At 37.0% G+C, this 19,156-nt stretch overlaps 1 protein-coding gene across 3 annotated transcripts in view; it reads right to left on the reverse strand.

The window, feature by feature from the left end:
• The window catches only part of TNPO1 (transportin 1), a 67,037-nt gene that overhangs the window by 24,406 nt on the left and 23,475 nt on the right, over window positions 1-19,156 (reverse strand). For 2 of the 3 annotated variants that reach the window (XR_003252123.1, XM_026057353.1), the window contains exons 4-12: window positions 17,913-18,019; window positions 16,698-16,831; window positions 14,221-14,302; window positions 13,343-13,465; window positions 9,588-9,706; window positions 7,275-7,335; window positions 6,442-6,610; window positions 3,555-3,707; window positions 952-1,177 (exon numbers count right to left, since the gene is read on the reverse strand). Coding sequence is in view for 2 of the 3 variants with exons in the window: in XM_026057353.1 (XP_025913138.1) it covers window positions 952-1,177; window positions 3,555-3,707; window positions 6,442-6,610; window positions 7,275-7,335; window positions 9,588-9,706; window positions 13,343-13,465; window positions 14,221-14,302; window positions 16,698-16,831; window positions 17,913-18,019 (1,174 nt within the window). In the remaining variant the exon portion in view is untranslated. The remainder of the gene's footprint in view (window positions 1-951; window positions 1,178-3,554; window positions 3,708-6,441; window positions 6,611-7,274; window positions 7,336-9,587; window positions 9,707-13,342; window positions 13,466-14,220; window positions 14,303-16,697; window positions 16,832-17,912; window positions 18,020-19,156) is intronic. The other variant, XM_026057354.1, reaches the window with a different exon arrangement.

Below are 19,156 nucleotides of genomic sequence, written 5' to 3' on the forward strand. Positions count from 1 at the left end.
AAGACAGGTAGGAAGGGGCTGGAGTTAAACCAGAACAAATTTGCTAGCCAAATGTTTGACAAGGTTTAGAGATAAAAAGGGAAAAACTGTTTAATACACAAATCTTGCTTAATAAATTTCATTAAACTCATTGTACCCATTCTCAGGCAAGGATACATCTACCAGTTTGTGCCTAGTACAAGAACTCTGATCTCAGCTTCCTCCTTATGCACTACTGAAACTAAAAAAGAGTATTTTAAGTACACAGTCAGGTGCAGATCTAATACTGCTTTATGAAGAAACCTTCTTGGCAAATCTGCTGTGTAGAGTCCTGCCCCACACAAATTAGCATGCAAAACTTGTATGCACCTCTTGTGCAAAAAGCTCAGCATCACAGTGAGGCCATTTAATATTTGTTTTTTGAAGTATCAGTAGACAAGTGGGAGAGTGAATCTTATCTCCCAGGATATTCCTTTCAAGAGAAGAGGAGTCTCCCTTGCAAAGAATTATAACACAAATGTTTTGGTGATCCTGAGCCAGATATAAGCAACATCAGTTACTCAATGATAGGATAGGTTTCCACTGTGACTGGTATTGACTCTGTACATACACATATAAAAGCCAGATGAATGGTGTCAGTGATGTCAATGAAACAAGTAACTTCAAATATTGAAAAAATGGGTGTCACATACAGGTAACTTTCTTTTACTGCAATATATTATTTTAGTTCAGTGATTAACATACTATGAAATCAAAATGGACAAGAGAAATGCAAATTAACTTTTTCACTTTATCAGAACTCAGAAGAATTGGTGACAACTCCACAAGAAGTTGAACTTACCCCTATTTAAAAGAAAAAAAAAAAATCAATGCTAAAAATGGAGTCATGCCTTCATCAAAAAAGGCATTAAAACAGTGTCCCATGAAAATGCAGTGCCGCAATTAGTGCTTTTTGTTCAAGCTTTGACTCACCTGCAGGCAGCTTCTTGTACTCTCTTGTTGCTATCCAGGATACGCTTTAGCAACTCAGTCATTAATGGCTTCAAGTATGTGTCTGGGGGTTGACTAACTACCCAGTGTGCATAGCGACTAAGAGTCCAGCATGTAATGGAGCGCACAAGAGCCTTTTTGTCAGAGAGGCACTGAATAAGGTGAGGGATCAGCTCAGGAAGATATGGAATCATACCCTGCATGCAGCCTGTAAGGAAAAACACCACAGCTATTGCAGAGCCACAAAAGAAGTCCTCTATTAAGTTCTCTGTTTTCTAGAAGGGACGTACTCTCATTCTCTATCATGCAGTAATACCTTTACACATAATCTACCTAATTTATGTTAGCTCCTTACCATAAGCAATACTTAAAATCCACAATCAATTTTATATACATCTCAATTATATTTCTACTTCAGTGCTTCTCCAAACTCCAAAAGTTCTGCTTTATTATCTGGAGTACAGCAAGTACATCCAACTAAATACATTTCTACAGCCTGGAAATCCTACCAAAAACATCAGTACACTCAGAGTGGCCAAAAAAAACATACGGAAAAGATTCAGCCTTGAAAGCAAACAGTCACTTCATTAAAAAGGATTCTTTAGGAAATTTAATTTTCTTCTTCTTTTCTCCTAATTTCATGCAAACATTGACCAGCAAAAAAAACCTACACCTTTATGATCAGCAAGGGCAGCAATAAAAAACTAAGATTTGCCAAAAGTGCTAACTTTTACTTTGCTTGACTGGAAGTCAAAACCAACAAAAAAGCTCTCTAGCAAAAAGAAAATGTATGTTCAGTAGGCACTGTGGAAAAACCAAGATAATCCCGGCATAGCCCCCAACATACTCCTTTGGTTTCCAAAATGCAGAGATATGCTGGAAATACTGGCAACCCCTCCCCCCCCAAGCGTTTTAGTAAGTACAAAGAAATGGAAGTCACCACATTTAAACAAGAGAACCATCCACAAAGAGCAGTTCAGTACACTCAAGTCATAAGACTAGGTGTGCTGCTGGACCTCGTACTAACAAACAAAGAAGGACTGGTGGAAGATGCGAAGGTTGGGGGCTGCCTTGGCTGCAGTGACCATGAGATCGTGGAGTTCAGGATCCTGCGAGGAGRMRGCAGGGCACYAAGTAGGATCGCAACCCTGGACTTCAGGAGAGCAAACTTTGGCCTCTTCAGGGACCTACTTGGAGGAATCCCATGGGTTAGGGCTTTAGAAGGAAGGGGGGTCCAAGAGTGCTGGTTAATATTCAAACATCACTTCCTCCAGGCTCAAGATCAATGCATCCCTATGAGTAGGAAGTCAAGCCAAGGGGGCAGGAGACCTGCATGGATGAGCAAGGAGCTCCTGGCAAAACTCAACCAGAAGAAGGAAGTCTACAGAAAGTGGAAAGGGGGACAGGCCACTTGGAGGAATATAGGAACGTTGTCAGAGTATGCAGGGATGTGACGAGGAAGGCTAAGGCCCGTTTGGAATTAAATCTGGCAAGGCATGTCAAGGACAGCAAGAAGGGCTTCTTCAAATACATCAGCAGCAAGAGGAAGACTAGGGAAAATGTGGGCCCTTTGCTGAATGGGGTGGGTGCCCTGGTGACGAAGGATGCTGGGGTGCATCAGGAAGAGTGTTGCCAGCAGGTCAAGGGAGGTGATCCTCCCCCTCTACTCAGCCCTGGGGAGGCCACATCTGGAGTACTGCGTCCAGTTCTGGGCTCCCCAGTACAAGAGGGATGTGGCACTACTGGAGCAAGTCCAGCGAAGGGCTACAAAGATGATTAGGGAACTGGAGCATCTCTCTTAGGAGGAAAGGCTGAGAGAGCTGGACCTGTTTAGCCTAGAGAAGAGAAGGCTGAGAGGAGATCTTATCAACGTGTACAAGTATCTGAAGGGAGGGTGTCGAGAGGATGAGACCAGACTCTTTTCAGTGGTGCCCAGTTACAGGACGCGAGGCAACAGGCACAAACTGAAACACAGACACTTCCATCTGAACATGAGGAAAAACTTTTTCACTGTGAGGGTGACAGAGCACTGGAACAGGTTGTCCAGAGAGGTTGTGGAGTCTCCTTCTCTGGAGATATTCAAAACCCGCCGGGACATGATCCTGTGCAACGTGCTCTAGGTGACCCTGCGTGACCCTGCTTGAGCAGGGGGGTTGGACTAGATGATCTCCAGAGGTCGCTTCCAACCTCAACCATTCTGTGATTCTGTGACTACTGTCTTTTCCACTTCTGAAAGCATTAAATGAAATTAAGACTTAAATTTATTTAGTGTCCATTTTATGTCAAGCCAAAATAGTACTTTAGGACTGACCGATAAATATATACTGCAGAGCTACGACAGCGAAGGAATAAAGGAAAYGATCTAAGCTATTTAGCCTCCCAAACATACATAGCTTTGAAAATGAAAAATTAAAGCAATAACTGCAGTCACCAAGTAGCAGATGTAGAGATTAATCAACACACTGAAACCATATCAGCTAAGCACTTCCACTTGTTTGCATGAGTAAATTCACCTAGAAGGAATTATGAAGCTGCTTTAGAACCAACCAAGAAATTCAGCAGCCTGATACGCAATGTTACCTTACCTTCAGCAATTGCTCCAAGAACAAGKATACCAGATTCTTTGACTACCCATTCTGGATGGAAGAGCAATTCCTTCAAAAGGGGCAAGATGTGTGGCAGAAGTTCATCACGAAATACATTGGCCAGGACATCTAGAGCAGCAGCAGAACACTTCCCTGAGGGGAATAATGGAGTGTTAATCTCTGCATAGTATGCAACCAGTTGTAGTCAGACAATATAATCCTCATTTTAACCTTCAGCTGCCCATGGAGTCTCTGGGCATGAGGAGGAAGAATACTTCTAAGTTAATACAAGACGCAGTGATCCACTGTGCTCTGATACAAAGCTATGACTCTTAAAGTCAGTTTTGCAGCACTTACATAGCCACTAAAAAGATTTATACACTAGGGATATTAAAACACAAAGACAGGAGCCCCAACATTACACTGCAACATTACATACATTACATAATTTCAGGATGGAGTAACACTAAGGAAGAAGGAAGGTCTGTGACGTGAACGTAATATACTAACTAAAGAAACTAAGGGGAAAGGGATATAGCATAAAAACATTAGCACTGGATTAAAAAAGAAAAGTTCAAGAGCAATCCATGTCTCAAAGCAAAAGAAGCAAAATCATAAAGCTCTAGAGACTGCAAGGAATTTACCGGCCTCTGCACTAAGTTCTTATATCTTACTCCTATTTCCTGATACACCAATATAAGGAGGAAGAGATCACACATGAAAATTTCTTTACAAGTCTTTAATCCTCTACTTTTAGCAAATAAAAGTTCATAAAAGAAAAAAAATCATCAGCAACAACTTCAAAACATGATTCAAAAATCCTTAACTCTGGTTCTCTGCTGTGGCATTGTCACGTTTAGAAAAGTAATACTAAGCTTGTTTTACAAAGATTGCCTATATTAGAGAATTTAAACTGTGCTTATGTGCTTAGGATCTCACTTCCTTCTTAATCTGTCAAAAAGGATCCAACTGGAACAAAAGTATATACAAGACAGGCATCAGAGATAATACACAAAAATCCTAACTCTACTCAAACTGCTAGTAAGCCCAAATAAAGGCACAGGAAAGTTTCACCTAGAAGGTAGCAACTACTAGAACAAATAATAAATACAAAACTTTTCTACTCTGCTCCCAGAAATAGGGCACATTCAGTTCCCAGTCTCAGATAACCTAAATTCTCTCAAGCCCAGATGACATATGTCAATACAGACTTTCCCCTACCTTCCTCCTGCTCTTTCCCCTTCAGGCCATCATTCCTGGTCAACTTTAGCTTCCTCACCAAAACTCTGGACAAGAGGGCACTCTTTCCCAATTTCAACTATCTTTTTCAAAAAAAATTATATTTAGTTCTGCTATGTCTACAAACAACAGTGACAAGAACAGCATTGTGGATCTATAACTATACTGCTTTCTAAATAAGAGATTTTACAAAAAGGAACAAATTTTTGCTCATATTTTCTTCTAAAACAACAATAATAAAAAATCCAGAAACAATTCAAAATTGACTGATGCATAAGTTTCAAGCTATGTTCATCTGTCACAAAAATCTCAGGACTCTGGAAAAGACAATTTTATGTGGACGTGTTTGAACTTCCAAACTGAAAAGAAGGTCTTTCAGGAACAAACTTTTCTGTAAGACCTTTCCACCATACAGTGAAAAGGACAAACAGTACAAGAACAAAACAAAGCAAATGGGTTGAGAAGCTTTTGAATGAAAGTTGAGACAGTCACCAAGATTAGGTGTTTCATTTCTACATCTTAAGAGCTCAATGAAGTAGTTCAAAATAATGTATGAAGTTGTTGACACAAAATCTATAAATTGTGATTTCCTACTTATATGAAAAAACCTAACTGTAGACTCTCTAGGTTCAAAAAGAATATATATTTTATCAAATTAATCCACATCAACACATAAGTTTCCAACACTCCCAAGATGCCAGACTTTCTCACTTTGTTATCAAAGTTTTGCAAATCATAACTGAGAAGTCAGCTCTTGGATTGACAATAACCTACTTGAGAACTTGCTCTACCTTTTCAGATGGTTAGCAGCAGACTCAACAAAAAGACAAAGTGGCAGTTGCAGGTCTATCTCACATAGAAACAGACAGTCAAAACATAAATCCTTGACTGCTCTAGAATGAGGCTGCTTGACTGCAAAGTATATTTATGTCAGATTTATCAGAATTCCACTCACAATCTTTTATCACCAAGCTTAAAAATCAATTAGTGGCATTTTCTTTCCTTGCCACATGACCTATTGACCTAAAGATCCTATGATACATACAGATCATCAGAACTGTGCTTTTACCTCAGTTATCTCCTCTCTTCATAGCTGAAGTTCTACATTCTGCTCAAAAGCAAATTTCTTGCATATAAAAAGAACTACTGATAACTGCTGGTAGTAGTAGGAGTATGTTCAAATGGGGAAAAAAAACAAAAAACAAAAACCACACACCCACAGAACAGTTTTACAGGGAAGACCAAAGTACAAGAAAGCATTAGTAAGCTTCCTCAAGCTAAGAACAAAGTTTTGTGKTTTTTTTTTTTGAAGTAAGCATGGTTTATATTAGCTTATAGAATTAAAATTCTAAGCCCAAAGCCTCTGTTAAATTGCATCCAGTGAATATTTGCAGCTCCATCTGCCATATTCAACATAAGAAATAAGCTTACAGCTGGCTAGTTTTTGTCAGTCCAGTTACATAGGCAAAATGTGTTACACATCTGAAAGAGTTCCGGAAAAAACACCAATTATATCAGGAGATAGTTCTGTTTCTGTTCAAAACCAAAGCCTCAGTACTGCTACACAAAAAAGTTCTCTTTTTACTGTGGTCATCATATTACACAAGCACCTATATTTTTAAACATTTAATACATTATTCTGACATACTTAAATTCCAGTCAGAAATAGTATCATCATCATCAAGTTCATCATCATCATCTTCATCATCTTCAATACCATCTTCTTCATGCTGCTGTGCCACCGTTCGTGAACGATGAAAACGAGGTCTTATGTCCTGTTCACTATCTGGAATTGCTTCATCTTCTTCAACATCCCCCTGTCATCAAAATGTTTTAATCAGATAAACTAGTGCAACTATATTGCTCAAAGAAATTAAGAATACAGTGTAAAATTTAGTTCAAAACTTTATAAGAGTATTAAAGATTCACATGCCACTTGTGCTGCCCAGCTAACTAAAAATGCCATTTTTCCTGCATTTTGCTATAGTATTTCCCAGAAAAATTAAGGGGAAATAGAAGGAAGAGAAGTAAGTTCACACAAAAGTACAAAGTATCTTTCTTGTTAAGAAATAATTCTTGATGAGAATGAATTAGGAGAAAGTTAGGAGAAAAAAGTTTTAGAGAAATTCTGGTAGGAGGCTATATTCCAAAATGTTGTTATAAAAAAAGCCAGGTCATTCAGTCCAGAAAGTCATTAGGACTAATTCTGAACATTCTTTTTAGGCTGCACTGTTGCAGTAGTTCATGGGTAAGTTTGAGTTGGGTGGGGGTGAGAACCAAGAAAGTCCACAGATCCAACTATTTTACAACAGACATGGTAACAGTAGCATTTAGATTTTGGAACAACATAGGGTGCCCCCAAAAGCTAATTCTCCATGGAACAGGTGGTGGACCAGATCTGTACTACCAGCTGAACCATTCCGAGTTACAGGTCACAAGCTGCCCAGATATTCTTACAGGGTAGAAGAAATTGGTGCTCACCTTCAACAGAATAATATCTATCTCTGAGTATTTCATACCATTTACCAGCACAGGTATCAGCCTACAAAGAAATAATGATACATGTCAAAAATAACACATAAATAAAGCAAGCCAATTTTCAGTTACCTGGGCCATAATTTTGGTTGCCACACAAAAACCCCAAACCAAGAAAACTTTAGCTTGCTCACAAAAACTAGTACCTAAACCAAACTCCATTTATGAGGTGTATCAATATTTTGTAATCTAAAAAAGCATTAATTTCAAATTACAAACTTTCTAACTAGAGCTAGCCAGATGGCAGAACCAAGTTTTACACTTTAAAAAAAGGAATATTCTTCAATATGATAAAGTTTATCCAGAAGCACCTTTTGAAAATTAAGTCTAAAGCTTTTGAATAAGAATTCAAACTCCCACAATATACTTGATAAATAAGTACTGAGGAGTAAACCTGTCCCAGCCATCCTTAGTTGGCTCTCACCGGTAGCACTTGTCACTTTATTTACTTGTGGCCGAGAACCCTACCTCACTACTCTTAAAGATGAAAGTCTCACTACATTAAGCCCCCTTCATCTTTTGTGGTTACTAGTTAAGTCCCCAACATGGAAAAGATCTTGACTAATCTATCCTAGAACTTCATCTAGTTATTAAACTGGTGTCAATCCCTGCATGTTCTGCAACTGAAGAGAAGACTTTCTGAAAGCACTCAAGTCAGCAACAATATTCACGCATCCCAATGGCATGTTACCAGCATAACTTCTAATAAAGGAAAAAGTAGTACTCAAATTAACACCAGTTAATTAGCATTTCTCCAGCATAAAGTATGCAGGAGCTATTTATTTTACAAGAAGGCCTACAGGCTTTCTTGTAAAATAAACAAGAACAAGATGTTATACACCCTACAAATAGGTTTTTAGAAAATCTTGTCCCATCTTTAATTTATTATAAAAATTAAGAGCATCATCAAGTATTGAYGGACTTCTTATACAACTCCTGTCAAGCAGGACTCAGCAACAAACAAGACATTGAAAGATCACATAAAAGGATGTGTAGTATTACTATTCTCCTACTATGTTTTTACAGCATTTTAAAAACTTTTTAAAAATTGAGTATGAAGCTGATGTAATGTCAATGTTCATACTGGCCAGAGAAGGTTTAATACTAGTCACCTCCCTTAAAGTGGGAAGGGGGGTGGAATGAAGAACTGTGCTATCATTCTTTTGTCTTTCAAAGCTACAAGTGAAGGAATTAAATGAAACTGTTCTAAAATTTAAAAATCATTTTTCATAACATTAGCTCTCCTGCTTTCAATTCCTATTCCTCAACCGCTGTAATAGATGTTTTAAACTCAATTCTCTACTTTCTAGTTGCTTTTGAAAACTGAAATTTTGCTATTTTTTTATTGCYTCACATTTATAATGCTCACCTCTGCTGAAAAGCACATGTCTATTCTCTCAAAATCTTGACCGAGAGAACAGAATCAGAGACATAACTGTCCCAATATATTTAAATACTTTCCCTGAATACATCAAAAAGAAAAGTCTACATTTTCTGGGAACACTGAAGAATTCATTTCTTATTGCAAAAGATTACTCTGGAAAAAAGTTACAGGCACTGTTGCAGACATGCAGATGTTCAGATCTGAAACATGGGCATTCATTCCCATTCAAATCAAGGATTTACATGATGAACTAAGACTTTATATTTTCAGGTTTAGTAGTTAAATTTCAGAAAGTTATCCTCTCTAAAGTAGTATAAATGAGTAAAGCTTTCTTTAAATTGCAGTGACAACTGATATAAACATTGATTCTTAAACCTAAGTGATCTTATGTCATTTTGTTATGTGATATATAAAGATGGATATCCCTTGGCATGACTACACACACAGAAGTATTGCACAGAGATACCCAAAACACCACTTGTCAACACTGTATGTACACATATATCACAGTACACCAGATATTAAAGGTAATATCATGTGGAGAAGTTAGTTTGAGCACATTAGTGTATCTTTTCCTCCATCTGAGCTAGAGGCTGTTAGGCTTGAGGTAAAGCATCACAGTGACACCGTTAGGTTGCTTCTGGATTTAACTAGGTCTGAAATCCTCAGAAGTCTTTTCAATGAACTCTATTCTACAGAATGAACTCTATTCTACAGGTCATTTTTATTATGCAGGAGAGCTAACCATAGGAAAATTCTTTTAAGCATGCTGCAAACTAGGTATTATCTTTGTAAAAGTATATAGAAGCAATTCAATTGAAGTTTAAAGACAACTGTTTCAAAAATGACTACGAGTTGTAATCATTAATACTTACTTAGTAAGATGCCGACATAATACATCTTTACAAATTGGCTGTTCAGCCAAAGTCAGCCAAAACTCACAAGCCTCCAAAGCCACGTTTTCATCTTGGTCCTGGGTCCTCTGAAGCATGTACTACACAATATAGAAAGAAATTATTGTATAAGACAGGAGTTTTAAGTGCCCAGAAGAACATACCAACATTGCAAAGTGTGTTTGCAAAAACCGAGTGTGCCACCAATGTCACGCCACCACAGTCATTTCATTTCTTGAGCAGGGCTGGGCAGGGTGGGGAGAGGAAGGATATACGAGACTACTTAAGGCTACAGCGGGAATAAGCTAAGAGAATTTTGTTTCTTCATGACAGATGACTTGGATTCTAAAATGTCTTCATTACTTAAGACAGAACATTATTAGCAAGAAACTATAGACAGAGACCTGTGATTACAGAGACAGAGACCAGTTTCCCATAGAAAAGGTCCCATAGAAAAGTCCCCCTCCCCCTTCGCCTTTGACTAAGAAGGTAGTACAACTACATACTTAATATGGATGGAAACATTTTGTTACTTCTAATACCATAAAAACAACTTCTTTTCCCAATCTTGATGACCTGACAGGATGCAATTAAGTAGAACCCATAACAAAAAGACAGTCTCATAATTTACTAGCATTAAAAGTAATTCAGAGATCCTGCACCAAATCTTTAAGCTTGCTATTAAAATCTAATCCCCAATAAGGACTACTTTAAACCAAAAAAACAAAACAAAMCAAAAAAMCCCCAAATACCTGCATAAACAAAGTCATTTATACTACTGCTACATCAATTTCTTACACATAGATGCCAAAATAATCTAGGGAAGAAGCCTGCAGCTTCTAAAATAGTATTTCTGCATTTGTCCATGCCAACCCTCACTTCTGAAATAGCTGGCTCTTCAGTGAGTTTTCTAAAATGAGTGAAAGTCCATGAATCTATTTTCCTCATATATGGATTTAATTAAAACTAAAGAAACCCCTTTTCAGTTGCTTCAAAATACCAGTTTATTCCCAAAATTGAATAGAATGGGATAACCATTGCATCCCTACGCATTTCAGGGACACAAAATTTGCCTTTCCTAAAGGCTAGCTATTGCGATTGAGAACTCAAAGTAAGAGAAATACTGTTTTGAGTTGTCAACAAACAGACTACAGCTCCGAAAAGCTGAGAACTATCACACCCATTTTAAGCAAGGCTTCATTAATACAACTGAAATTAAGAGATTGGACATTTTTCCCCAAAGGGCTTGAAAATCCACTATTTTGTTATATTCATGTATTGGTCAGGAAGACAAATATAGAGCAACAAATTGTAATCTAATTGAAGGCATTCCTCACACTATAGTTTCCTCTGTAAATGTGCATTATTTGTATTACAGTCTGTGCTCCATGAAGTTAGACAGTAATAGGTTAAGAAGGCTACTTACACTCAGTGGTAAAAGATAGCCATATATACAGCCTAGAAACCATAGTAAGAACAGTGATCCTAATAACAAAACAAAACGTGGGAAGAGTATCTGAGAGCTTTTTTAAAATTATCATACCAAATTTTAATAAGTATTTTTAATGATAAGTTATAAAGTTGTATCGACTTTAGCCAATGGAAATATATATGTTGCTTCATAACAATAAATTACAAAATATASGAAGATTATTCAGTACACGGTTTTGTGTGCTCTGTAACAAAAGTATTGTGTTAGTCTTGTTAAACCATCAAGAATAGCAGGATACACAAAGTCTCAGGAACATATCTTTCTAAGCAGTAACAGACATCTTTATTTGAAGAAAGGAACAGAATGCACACAATCTTATGACTGCAGCAACAAGTGTGGTTGTGTTATAACTTCATAACATCAACACACTATTAATTCATTACAAGTCTTTTCATTATGCATTGTATAATAAAAAGTTAGTATTCCTACTGAGAAAGATCTTATGAGCCATGTATTCGGATAAATATGCTCTGTGAACATACAAGTGCAATCTAATAATTGAAATCTGTTAGGCCTACTCCTGACATACCAAGTTTTCAGGCAAAAAACAAAACAAAACAAAAACCCTACACCACCCAAAGACAAAACAAGACAAGACAAAACAAACAAACAAAAAAAMCCCCMCACACCTATTTCTGGTCACCTGGAAGTGCATGGCCAAAAAAACCCCAAAACACAAACTCAACCATTCCTGTATGCTCTGGAAACTTGGCATGAACATATTAAAATCCGTCTTCTTCAAAATGATGTTTAATATCTTCAGTCTTAGAATCACTGCTGGATCATTAATATTCTTAACTACTTAAAAAAGTGATTCTCCATATGTATAAAGAACATCACATGGATACAAGTTTCTCTTTGTAAGACTTCCTGCACTTACTGAGAGCAGTCACCATCAGCAGTGTTGACCTTGAGAGGCATTCAAGCTTCAAAGAGGCAAAAAAACTACTGGTGAATGCTGAGCAATAGCCACAGTTCTGGGATATCACATTTGCACATACCAAGGCATATATTGAACTGGGAAAAACAGCAACAGTACCTGGTAGTCCCAAAACCAAAAGAAGTCTAGACTTTCTGTTCTAGAACAAAAATTCACTATTACTGTCTTTTGTAGTGAGGAAGCCTAGTTATAGTTTTTCCAATGACAGAATATTAGATATAATGAGAATATAATCTTCGACCTTATTCTGGTTGGTGACAACATTTCTACCTGGAAAGCCTGGAAGTTCCTTACTGAACTTGGGAGGGTGAGAAATTATCACTTGTTGACAGAATCATTCCCAAAACTTTATTCTCTAAAACAAGACTCCTCAACCAAACAAAAAAGTCTAAGCACCAGCAATCACAGGGTCTTCTTGCTTGTCCTGCGCTACATAAGGACCTGCCTTGGCAGGACTGGTACACTGGAACTCCAAAAACTAGGAAGATTATACAGAGGGACAAGACTTTCAGGGGTCACCTAATTTTAATAATCTCTGACAGAAGTTTGTGTCCAAGAACAAAAAAAATTAACGCTTTCTTCACTTTGTCTGGACCTAACTATCACGGGATTTGACACTGGTTCATATGAAATCTGCATGAGAAACATACTGATCTCAGCTATTCTTCTGGTCYGGTAAGTCACATATGTACAGGCTACCTAGAAACTGGCATGCTAGCCAGTAAAAGTGGAAATTATTCATAGATCATACGCAGCTGAGGAGAAAGACCAGGAGCTGACTGATCCTCTGGTAGGCAAGCCCAAACTAACCTAGAACCATAAATGAACTATCCAATTACATTAACCTGTATAATTGAATGTAAAGGGAGGCAAATTCATTACTAGCTTAGACAGCATCACAGCTATATAACATAACATGCCTTTTCCTTGTTGTGGCCAACACATCGGGGGGGGGGGAAGCACTGACAGCTTCAATGTGAAAACTGTAACTGTATCTTATCTGCTTATCTTATCTGTTTTTTAACATGGTCTTCTCACTTGTGGTCAGAAAATGCCTGGCTGCTCCACAGTATAACTGATCCTGGCCATTTCAGGATCAATCACCTTAAAGAAGATAAACAACTGTAGCATGCATTGTCAAACAAATGCGCTAAAAAGACAGCTTCACAGCCTCAACCTTGAAGGCAAATGAAAAGCAGGCAAGCGTTAAGAGCAATATACATGTTCCAATGAATGCTTTTTATTTGTTATCATTTCTACAACTCCCAAAAGATTTTTGCATACAATTTGAGAAATGAGACTCACTTCAACTATACTAATCATATGAGGAAGAAGGCGATCCATTCGAACTTCCAGCAACATTACCAGAGCACGGCAAACGTTTTTGCGTACTTCAGGCTCCTCATCACCAGCCAATGCAAAAAGATTCTGTTGGAAAGCAATACTGGTTGAAAAGCCTCAATTTATCCAGTGCATCTTTTATTTAAATTGACATTACTAGCAAACTAAAGTATGCAAGTATGTTATTCTGTTCCCTTCCCACCCCTACACCTCATCAGAGTACCACATTATTTCCTAAAGACACATAGCTGAGCAAATAACTTCCCAGAATCTCAGTAACATTCATGGTACACATGATCAAAACATTAGACGCTACCACAACAATATTATTTCCTGGATTTTTTTTTTTGGAAACCTAAATGAAAGTCTAGAGCCAGAAAATTGCTTCAGTAATTAACAGCTGCAAATCAAGTACTCCAGATAACCCAAAACATCACTTTTCTAATACATATTCAGTAGCAGTATTCAGAGAGACCCATCATCTTAGATGGGCTCAGCGAGACAATCCCAGTACAGACCTCTGCATCATGGGCAAGTGACAGACCTCTGTCGCTGCTTTTACATCTTTACAGAATGAGAGGTTCCACTTATGAAAAGGCAGCACCTTAGAACTACTACTGCCTGAGCTGGGAGAGCGCTCAGACTGATCAACTCAGGGCACAAGCACACAGAAGGAACTTCAGGGCCATGGGGTTGATATGAAGATAGTGATGGGAAGCCAGATGTGTGGGGAGGTTGGGTGTTGCAGAGCAGTATTCAAAGCTCTTGGYAAAGGAGATCTGCAATTTAATTTAAAGAAAACAAACACAAAACCCCTATATTAAACAAGAATGCACACCCACCTCAATAAAAGAATCTATGTGCAACATAAGAGCTTGAGTTCTGCTGATGATAAATTGATTGACACATGCAACAGCATGGGACCTAGAAATGAAACAGTTGATATATATATGTTATTTTTCATGTTTTAAAACCCTTTTCTAAGCTTTACATAGGCACAAAAAACATTACAAAATAAAACATCACATTGACCAAATATTTTCTAAAAGAAAGAGTGAACAATCTGCACATCAACAGTACTTCCAAACTAAACTACTAAACCACACTTTAGGTTAAGTCGTAAGAGAACAGAAAAATCTAAACAGTTCAACAGTCCACTCAAAGTTAAAAAGGTAGAACAGCAAGAGATTATACTGTTTTCCCCTCTCCACACAGGCCATAGCCACATCAACCTTATGAACTATGAAATCACATATACACATGGTCAGGTGCTCACCAACATAAAATTTGAGGTGAGCAGATATACAGAGAATTTATACTGAGCATTTTGTCAGAAAGATAGTGGTCTGCACTGAGTCTTGAGGGGTGATGGTTTGGGAGAGACAATGAAAGATAGTTTGGAATTTCTTCCTCCATTTTGCATAAAATCCTCCCCCCCGCCTCCATTTTGCAAGGGAAATTTCCCCAAATCTTGCATTTTCTGAGAGAAGGAAGATTTTAAGAAGTACCTGATACTCTAATATATCTAATAAATATTTAAAAATAGATTATTAAATATATAAAACAAAAACAGAGCAGGATGATTATACCTGGAACATTTTGTCAAAACTTTTCTAAGGCTGTTCTTTTTGAGTGTATTACAATTATCGATCATCTCTGACATTAACAATTCTGTATCAGTCAACATAGTGAAATTTTCTCCATGACCTTCATTGCCAAGTAGCCAACWGTTTTTGCAATATTTTTAGTATTTAATAAGACCAGTATGTGTCAACAATACACAGTTACAGCTCAGAATACACATCTGCAGTARGGTATAATTTTAAGTTGCAGAAATGTATGAAAAGGAAGCATCTTTTCTTCTATTCCACCTCATGCAAATTGATTTGGAGAGTAATTTTATTTCTTAATTCATAGTACTATGGGAAATGAAAATACTAGAAGACTAAAGTTATCCATTCTTGTCATGCAACTAAGAGGTCTCTTCATTCTCAGAGATGAAACAGTCAAATTCCAGAAGTAAAAGCACAAGGCAAAGCTACCTTTCAAAGCCTTTGAAGATTCATTCAAGTATTTTTATTAACTCTGAACTTTTGTTCTGCTCAGACATTTCTTGGAAGACAAAGCCTCACAGAACATCTTTCAGAAGTTTTCTGACATATTTAGATATAAAATATTTTATAGACACTGCTAATATTTTTCATACTTCAGCCCCATCTACTGAAACCAGGCTGCAGGTCAGCATATGTCCTGCATAAAATTTGAAACTGGCTTAACAAAGTCTTAAACAAACAAAAGAAAAAACACACAACCCTCCGCTACACATCCCCCCCCCAAACTTGCATGTAGAACATGGTAGGGAAAACAAAAACAATTTAAAAAAAATCATTTTTTTCCTCCACCTCTCTCTCCTCCAAGGATGTATTAGTGTATCTTTCTACAAGTGCCTTTTTTGCCTAATCTTTCCCTAGATCATGCCTTGCACATTCTTCTCACTGTGCAGATGCACATTTATTTTAAGTCAGCAAGTTTTTAATTCTTATTTTAATCCTAACATGAAATATTTCCAGCTATGCTCCTCCTTTTAGTCTTCACTATCTACTACAGTTTGTAATAAGAATTCCATCCTTCAAGTTGTAGATCATCTCTCAAGATAATTTCCAAACAGGGTTTCAAAAACACATTTTAGGATAAGAGCTACTGTTCTTGTTAATAAATATTAGCAAGGACAGGTTAATTCTGAAATCTTTTTTTCTATCCCATATTTCTGTTACTTTGGACAGATCAATGTAGTATTAAAGTGAAAAGATGATGAATCCATTTAATATGATCCAGTTGAAAGATAAAGAGATTTCTAAAGTTTTGGCACAGTCAAAAAAAGCAGAAGTTTTTTTCTGTATGAGAACTCAGAAACCATTATTAGCAAATTATTTTGGGCTCTTTCATTGCTGCAGTCATTACAAAATGAATGAGGTACACCAACAATGCTTTCTAATCAGAATATTAAGTTCTAAACACAACATTGAATTTTCCATGATAACAAGCCAGACAATAGAAGAAACAGTTTCATTTTCAAAATCATAGACCGACTGTAGGTAGATCTGGAAGAAGAATAAACAGGCGAGAGTGATATCTATTAACTAAGCAGGCAAGCATGGAAATTACTGGTGCATGGAACCTCAGTGCCTTCTCACATTTGCACATGCAGGAACACTTAAAAAAAAGATTAAGTGTAATTTACACAGTTCTAAAATATCAACCTTGCTGCTCATGTAAATAAAGTTTTAACATAGAACTGTAGTACAACATCTAAACCTACCTTATTTTTGGACTGCTGTGCTTGAAGAACTGTAAAAATTTAGGAATCATGATATTGAGTGGTCGATCCAATACATCGCTATCTAAAATTTCAGCAGAATCTTCACATATTTTCTGAAGAGCTCCAAATGCACCCTGTTTRAAAAACAAAAAATAAAAAAACCCCAAACTGTTCATTCCGGTTCTGAAGAAAGCAATGTATCAGGTTTCGTAYAGAATATGTCATTTTAGCACAACAACACAGTAAATGCAGCTAGTTAGATTGAAACATCTTTAGACTCTTTTTATTTAAGTACTTTATACCTTCATCTGTGAAATCTCAAGCTGGGTGAGTGGGTAATCTATTGATAAATGGTAATTTTAATTTCAGCATTCAATAGTCATCTAGTCAACCATACTTAAAAAGTGCTTAAAAGCTAGTTCACATTTCAAAAATAATAAAAAAAAATGCTCAGATGCAGAAACATCCAGTTTAATTTCATATATGATTGTGTTTTCTTTAGTGACTTCTTACAGGGCAAAAGAGAACTCCAGACATAACGGTCAATTTAAGTTTTATTTTCAAGAGGTTTTTTTCTTTTTTTAAAGAAAACAGCACTAACACTACATAACAGCATTGCTGCTTGAACCATTCTCATATCTCTATGGATTCTTTATACAAAATGCCTCACACAGCTTTTATGGAGATAGCATSAAGTAACCAAAGTGATGTGATTATAGATAATGTTTGATAAGACAAGACCTTTTTCTCCTCATGGTTTACAACAGTTAAATCAGCATTTATTTTCCTTCATACACACTGAACAAAAAGGAGTTCATTTCATACTAGCCTAACATGGCAACTATGACAGATCATGCTTCCAGACAAAGTTATCAGAGGAAAGAACAACTAACACTACTCAAAGTAAGAGAAAATTCAAGGTCAGGACTAGACATCAACTTGACGATGCCTAAAAGATTAGGCAACAGAGCGATAACTTTAGGTCACTTTTCAACAGAGATGCTATGACTATCCATGTGGAGTCTTATTCTGCTTTTATGCAGAGTATACAAGCTAGTTTGAATGAACACTAAGAACATGGAATGAGGTAGAATAAGAAGTATTGCATTAGAGCCACTTGTCTCTGAGGACATTACATATACATTGTACCTGTAAAGAGACACAAAATAGAAAATCATCATCTCAGTTTGATTATTTCAAAATAAGCCTCCTTACCTCACAGGTATTGTAATCTTCAGAATCCAACAGGCTGCAAAGCTTTGGTAAGAGTTCAGGCCAATTCTGTAATTCCCCTTTTGAGGCAATAGTTGTTATCAGAATGCCTAAGAGAATTAGACATATGAAAGAAATGAGATCCTCATAAGGTTGCAGGTTTTAACCAAGTTTTCTTAATTTTTCTCCTCTCAAAGAACTAAGTAGTTAAGAAATGTGTTTCTTCTGTTAAGAACTGGCAAGTATAAAAAGGAGGAAGTACATTTAATTATAAATGCTACTGAAGGACTTGGGAATCCAAAAGCTGGTTGTTCCTTCCTGCTACTACAAAGGATTCAGACATGTCAGAAATTAAGCGCAAAGTAATTCCAATTAAATATATAATCATGTCCAAACACTACAAGACAGGTTAGGCTCTAAATTTATTAAGCACTGTGCAAAGCTTGACCTCTAGTGAACACTGAGTATCCACCTTAAGTCACCTCTTGTTTATTATGATACTAAAAGGCACAGATATCAGAAGTGTTTCATATCTGGAGTCATTCAATAAACTTGTAACCCAGTGGTAATTTCTGTGTTCACAACCTCACTATGTTTACACAAAACATTAAGGACATATTCTAAGACTAAGATACCTACTAAGAGCTTACACACTATGGCAGGTCATCCAGTGACCAGCTGTACAGTTTGGCTGATCCAGATCCAGCTAACAGATTGGACTGAGTCACTAATGAGTCACTAATTCCATTTCTGGCACATACAGAAATCCCAGGGAACAGGGAAGGCAGATTATGGACTAGTATTACATTGGATGAGCCCATTTTGTCTCAAGACAAAATGAAACAGTGTAATCCATAAACTGCTACTGATTTACCTCTAATAGGTTTGAAGGTAGAAGAAATTGAAACCACTACAGCTAGTAGTCTCCCAAAAAGTGAAAAGAGAAAGCTTTCCTGGTATCAGAGAGCTAATCATCAGATTTCTTAGGAATAAAATCTTAAAATTCTTATTAAATACACAAGAACACTGAACAACATTATAGAGGARAGGACATTATAGGCAAGACAAATGGTAGCTCAAGAGACATTGGATTGGATTTCCTTTAATACTTTCTCTTTTGGAGAACTCCAATCAGGAGAATCTCTGGTCTCTGGAGACCATCAAGCAGGATTTCAGAGCTCTGGGGATGGTGGTCAAGGGTCTGGGAGCCCAGGTCATCTTCTCCTCAATCCTGCCAGTGAGGGGGA

Source organism: Apteryx rowi, unplaced genomic scaffold (genome assembly GCF_003343035.1).
Source record: "Apteryx rowi isolate R43461 unplaced genomic scaffold, aptRow1 scaffold_139, whole genome shotgun sequence".
NCBI lineage: Eukaryota > Metazoa > Chordata > Aves > Apterygiformes > Apterygidae > Apteryx > Apteryx rowi.